The 6,562-nt window shown below is 49.4% G+C and overlaps 1 protein-coding gene across 1 annotated transcript; it reads left to right on the forward strand.

Annotated features, from left to right (window-relative positions):
• The first annotated feature begins 1,677 nt into the window (after positions 1–1,677).
• Positions 1,678–2,509, forward strand: LOC133883911 (glutaredoxin-C7-like). Its single transcript, XM_062323313.1, has one exon. The coding sequence runs from the start codon at positions 1,695–1,697 to the stop codon at positions 2,220–2,222; it is 528 nt and encodes a 175-aa protein (XP_062179297.1). The 5' UTR covers positions 1,678–1,694; the 3' UTR covers positions 2,223–2,509.
• The last annotated feature ends 4,053 nt before the right edge of the window (positions 2,510–6,562 follow it).

Here is a 6,562-nt window from a genome sequence, read left to right on the forward strand (position 1 = left end):
CCCTCGGTACCAGGTGACGCGGCCGGCGCAGAGGATCCGAGCCGCTGGCGCCAAGGCAGACAGGGCCGGCGCATCCGGCCCGTGGGGTTCTCCGAGATCGTGAGCCGTGACGTGCGCGCCCGGGCTCCCCGGAACAGCGACGTCAACGGACGCCCCGCGCGCCACGTGGCCCGCACCGTGCTCCGCAGGCGGGGCCCACGGCCATGCACTCCAGTCCTGGAGGCGCGGGTGCGTCGCCACGTCAAGGCGGGTCCGCCGAGCAGTGACGACGAGAGAAAGGCGTCGCCCCGCTTACCGCTGCGGATTGCTTCAAATTCCAATCGTCCCGACTCTTTTTTTTTTCTTCTTCCTATTACAAGACGCGCGCGCATCGCACACACTCGCGAGCGCGCCAACAGTTAATATGGTGCTTTCAATTATTGCAAAAATATTCACCTCAAAATGATAAATCATATTGGAAATTTAAGCATTAAGCTCATTTCTAATTATTCCGCAGAAAGCTAACCACGCGGGAACACCTAAGTGCGCATAGAAGTAGCCCTATCTTCACGAGGTAGGAATTAGCTAAATAAAGATGATTAAAGTGTGCGGCATGACGAAAGCGGTAGCGAGCAAACGAGTACCTAACGAGTAGTTTTGTGTCATCATATAGTTTGTTTTTTTTCATAGTTTAAGTGAGAGTGAATCCTTAGTTCATTTTTTTTAATTTAGATTGCTTCAATAATTTAAAAATATACAAAATTTACATCCCTGTAAAGCATTGATCATGGAGGTGAAATTGTGGCGCGGCCTAGTCTAGAACTTTTGTTATAGTCGCTTGAAGATTGGACATTACTGTTATAAGTTTGTAACTGAAGACAACAACTAGACCCATGCAGTTCAAAGAGACCACAACAACGACTTCACTTCATGAACGGTAATGTATAGCCTCAACACATTCTCGATCTTAATTTAGTATAACCTATTTTTTTTTGTAAATGCTACATATCGGTGTGCCTTCATTACAAGCAATTCTCTGTAGCTAGTTCCACTGCTGATTCAAACTTCTCCATGTCATAAGAGGTTTCACATCTTTGATAGGAAACAATAGAATCCGAACTAACATCCCATTTGAAACGTGATATTTCTATAGAATTTATACAGTAAGTACATTAGTTCTTGTGAAATTCCTGCATTCTAATAGGGCCTAATATTCCGATAATTCATTTTGCACTCGGTTTGCAGTCCTTAGTAGTATTCTTGTACCCCAAGGACCATGATGAAAAAGTTCAATTTACAATTGTAACTTTCCATTCAATAATTGCTCTGCTTTCCTTCCCCCATCTTACCCCACCATCAGGGTTTTAATTTCGTTTAACAAATTTTTTTCATTCATCATCTAAAAGACCGAAATCTTTTCAAAATTTTAGTCATTTTTTATCATCTTCTTTATAGGTCTTATATATCAATAAAAAATTCTAAAAATCTCTCCAAATTTCTCAAAATTAATAAAATTTCATCGATATTTTAATCCTACCCACCACGTCAGCCAACTAGCTGCTAAGCTGTCCCTTCCCGTCCAGCCACGTGACGTCATCTCGGGCCCACCATTCCCCGTCACCTTCCGCCTGACGTCACGCCCCCATGTGCGCCACCTCCTATATATATATGCCTCTCCCAGCCGGATCTTGACGGCGACCACACTACCCAGCCACATGACGCCGTTAACTAGCAGCTCGTTAACTACGCGGCACACGCCTCCGCTCCAAGTCTCTTCCACCCCAACCAACACTGCGACACGCGCGCATCTCCACATGCAGGGAGGAGGAGGAGGAGGCGTGAGCTGCGCTGTGGCCGGCGAGGCGCCGTCGCCTGGGGGAGTCCACCTCCGTGTCGGCGGCGGGCTGCTGGGCCTGACCATCGACCCGGCGGGCGACGTGGAGGCCCCCGAGGAGCGCATCGGGCGGCTGGTCCGCGAGAGCCCCGTGGTGATCTTCGCGCGGCGCGGGTGCTGCATGTGCCACGTGATGCGGCGGCTGCTGGAGGCCGTGGGCACGCACGCCACCGTCATCGAGCTGGAGGAGGCCGCAGAGGAGGCCGCGGCGTCGGCGGCCGCCGCCGCCGCGGTGCCAGCGCTGTTCGTCGGCGGCGCGCCCGTGGGCGGGCTCGACGGGCTCATGGGGCTCCACCTCAGCGGCCTCCTCGTCCCGCGCCTCAGGGAGGTCGGCGCGCTCTGCGGCTAGCTAGCGATCGAGGCCGTACGTCGCCGGCCCCGGCCGGGCACGATGGGGCGCGTCAGTCGTCGAGGTCTGTAGATACACGGGTACGTTCGCTACTTCATTTCGAGAAAGCTGAGGGGCTCCGGTGTAAAATGGCCTGTGACGTTAATAAGACGTCGTTGTTGTATTTGACTACTTGTGCTTCGCGTCGTTTTCCTACCCGACTGGTGGGGCTCGGGTGACAGCGTTGGGTCAATGAGAGGGCCTTTGTGAGAAATGTCTGGGTCTAAATGTAATTAATACTTTTGTCCTACAGCCGTGGCCTAGTTTCCTCTCTCTTGTCCTCCTGCTGCGTCTGTCAGGTACGTTACGCATGCAGCTACTTCCTCTCGCTCCTCTTTGGTGTTTCGTTTGATCGATCAATCTGCAAGAGAAAAAAAATTAAAAACTGAAATAAAAAAAGGAAAAGTGTACATTTTTTTGGAAATGGGCTGGATTATATTAAAAGTGAGGAACAGTGTCACTCCATTTTACATAAGGACCTTGAACAAAGAAAAAATACAAAGAAGACCACATCCACATAGGTCCGCATCTTCTACAACTTCGTTTGCCGATGCCGCACATCGACACCAGAACCGAAGCAATCTCCACCTATCAAAGTCGACAAGGGGCTCCCAACCTTAGAAGATGCCGCATCAGTCAACGCCTCGGACAACCAGGATGCATATAGACTATTGAAAGAACATCGATGACCCGCACACCAATGAAGATAGAGGACGACAAAAGGCTGACGCCGCCACCAACATCAAAAGAGATGGCCTTACAAAGCATCTGCGGCTGTCGGCTCACCGCCAGCAACCCGGACAAACAACCCAGCAACGGGGCACCGAAGATTTCCAACCCAACTGCAAACAAAAGGAGACAAATTGACCTCATAGCCTTACCAGAGAGAATCTCATTGGACCAACCACAAGACATGTCGTCGGTGATGAAACTATTGAAAAAAGGCCAAAGAAGACAGTGACCTTCAAGGATCTAATCATCCAAAGAAAACAGATATCTAAACCCAGATCTATACCTAAACTAACTATAAACTAACCTACCCGCTGCGGCCAGCATCGATCCATCGAAACTCCAGCACCACCGACGCTGGAGAGGGCGCCAGGGTCGGAGTTCGGCAAGATTAACGTCAGGATCCCGAATAGCTTTAGGATACGCCTGTGGCTACTATAGCAGGAGATAAGAACGTCATTGCATCTGTGCATGTAGTTGAAGGGGACTATGCTTGCATGTATGTGACGGAGGCAAGATATGGTATTAAAACTGGAGGCAAGATAAGGCATTAAAACCGTAGGCGTCACCTGAAAGATCATGAAGGCGGAGCTAGCTGCCGCTACAAATTAAAAAATTTAATTTCATAAACATGAAATACGAACTTTTATTTTCTATCCAACAGAAAGATAATTACCACACCCGTGCTGTTAATTGCTCCCGCGATTTTACCGTGCGTGGTTGAGAGCATTAAGATGCATGGTTGCAGAGAATTCAAGAGCTAATCCTTCTGCTCGAGAGAAAATATAATTACGTCGTCAGTAATTACTACATCCGTTTATAAATAACTGACACTTTTAATTCTACTATTCAATGTTTAACAGTCGTCTTTTCTATTAATATTTATGCTTGCCAGAAATTAATATAAGACATGCCTAACATATTTTCTACACTTCTGACTGGCGTTCAATGGAGTATATTGTTCAGTGCAGTCGTTGCTTTCCCGTGATGGAGACGCAAGGGACGGGGAGAAGATAGTTGGACGTGGATGCGAGCATGGCAACTTGGCATGGCAGGATGTGCAGTGCGTGCTCGACCCGGACGGCCGCCGCACGCACGCGCGCGCGTGCTGGCAGCGAAGTACGTTAAGTTCCCGGCGCCGCGCGCGTGCCGGCAAAGGAATACGTTAAGTTCCCGGCGCCCGGGGGCATGTAAAACGGGTTAAACTTTGTCTGTTCGTGCGCATGGGATCCATGGGACTATGGCAGCGATCTACTTGCATGCAGAGAAAGAGAGACAGACAGACAGAGAGAGAAGTTGCTTAGTTAAGCTGCCCGAGAAAAATCAGCCACACATGTTTGTACGCTTACCTGTGGCCGCATCTAGATTAATTCCTCGAACAGGAGCTTTGGCGAGTACGTAGTGGCGCGCTGCATATGGACAACGTCGAGTCAGAGTCTCTGTGTGCCCTAGCAGCCGCGTATGTACCGCTACTTGAAAAACAGTCGTTACTCAGGATAATAATAACGGAGTGTAATTATGACTCATCATTATATTAGAAAATCTGAAGTTTCCTAATTGAATGTGGGTCCGCTCGATCTTTTTAAAAGATTCGATTATATCTCTTACGGGTTTTTACACTATATATACGGAGCAATACCTCTCGTTATAAACACAGATGAATAAAGAAGAAAAAATCATTTCCCCTACATTGTGTCTTTTTTTTTTAATTGTTCTATTGAGGGATCGCTAGACTACACCCGGTAGCGGCCGTTTCTCAACAAGTTATCAGCACGAAGCTTTGCCGAAGACCAAGCTAGAGGAACGGATCTATTTCCTTTGTACTACTTCCGATCTGCACGGCATCGACTCTTCGTCAAGCCGGCAGGCGCTACTCGCTCGTGTGGCGATGAAGTCGACGAGATGGATGTGCAGTGGTGTCTTGCTTCTGGCGTGCATGTGCGTGCGCATGTGGGAGACCTGTAGATCGAGCCTGTACGTGGCAGGAGCCGAGCCCAACCCCACGACGAATCACACGCGCAGACGCAGAGGGGATTAGATGGGATTCGGATTGATTGCTGCCTGCCTGCCCGCCCGCCCGTGGATGGAGCCGTGCAGAGGTTCCTCCTGCTAGCCATGCACAAATGCATCGGGCGGCTACATGCATGCGCCACGAGAAGCAAGCCCCTGCATCTACCCATGCATGAAGGAACGACAAGAATATTCAACCAACTTTGCTGATCTCGCCGTCATTCGTTTTTGACATCGTCGTCAAGCGGGCATGTCATGGCCTAGCCTATATGCCCTACGCGGCATGAATTATTCGTAAAAATTGAAAGGTACGATCGATTCGGTACGTATTCTTGCAACTAGTGTTTTTGCTTCGTATCTGTACATATGCGTGATAGCATGAACAGTAATATGAACAGTAGCATGGATTGCAATTCGGGTGCGTAGCAATGAACAGTATCATGATTGCAATGACACTGCGTTGCCGCTCTGGTGGGGCCCCATCTACCACCACGCCACCGGCCGTCTCTCTTCACAGATCGAAAGAAAAAGGAATTGCACGGCACCTCACCGGCATGAAGCCGGTAGCCTCCCCATCGATGCTCGTCGCACCACCACCACGCCGCCAGCCAGAATCTGGCGATCGTCCCCCTGCACAACGACGTGGTGGCTCGATGGTCACCGCTAAAAATCGAAAGGGGAAAAAGGGGGGAGGAGGTATACCGCTAGCATGAAAGCAGGCGACCTTTTATCATCCACGTCGCCTGAAATGGTGCCACCACCGCCACGCCGATCGACTACAGCCCGTTGCTCGTCGTGTGCCTGAAGTCGTTGGGCCACCGTAGCCCCTGTAGATCCGTCGGGTTGCCCACAAGCAGTTGGGCCGCCGCCCGAAATGGCATCGCCGCGTCGCAGCCAACCGCTCGCGCGCCAGCAGCCGCCACCCCTTGAGAAGGAAAGGCCGTTTTGGGTTGGGTCGGCCGGCCAGAATAAGAAGAGAAAAGAAAAAGGGAGAAGCTACATTGACCAGCTAGAAAGAATATGAAAGGGCCAAATAGAAAAGAAAAAGGGCACGCAGAAATTTTGTAAACTAGACCCTGTGGTTTATGAAAATTACGTGGCTGCTCCTTCCTTGCCTGAAAATAAATCCGACACGAAGGCCGCTGACACCTCTCCTAAGCCGTTGGACGAGATGAGGCTCCTAACAAATGTCTGGTCAATCTCAACTATGAAAGAATCAAAGCTCCAGGAACATGAGACCGAAGGAATCATTCCTTCTTGTGAGCTGACCAACTGGAGGCCAGCGACAGGTAAAGAATTCCCCTCCTGTAAATTTGATCATGAAATTACAGTGTTTGAGTCATTTTTCTGATGTGGTTTCAATGTCCCCCCTTCCAAGTTCTTTCTCACCATACTTGACTGCTACCAATCGAGTTTCACCATCTGAACACAAACTCAATTACCATGCTTAGTGTGTTTGTCCACCTGTGTAAAGCCTTCCTCGGTATCGTGTCGAGCTTGAATTTGTTCAAATACTTTTATTATCTGAAGAGGAACACTGAAAATAAATGTGTCATAGGTTG

The sequence above is a fragment of the Phragmites australis genome, chromosome 11, assembly GCF_958298935.1.
Source record: "Phragmites australis chromosome 11, lpPhrAust1.1, whole genome shotgun sequence".
NCBI lineage: Eukaryota > Viridiplantae > Streptophyta > Magnoliopsida > Poales > Poaceae > Phragmites > Phragmites australis.

What these genes read in the sequence shown, in the direction of transcription:
- LOC133883911 (XM_062323313.1), top strand. Translation starts at nt 1,695, where the DNA reads ATGACGCCGTTAACTAGCAGCTCGTTAACTACGCGGCACACGCCTCCG.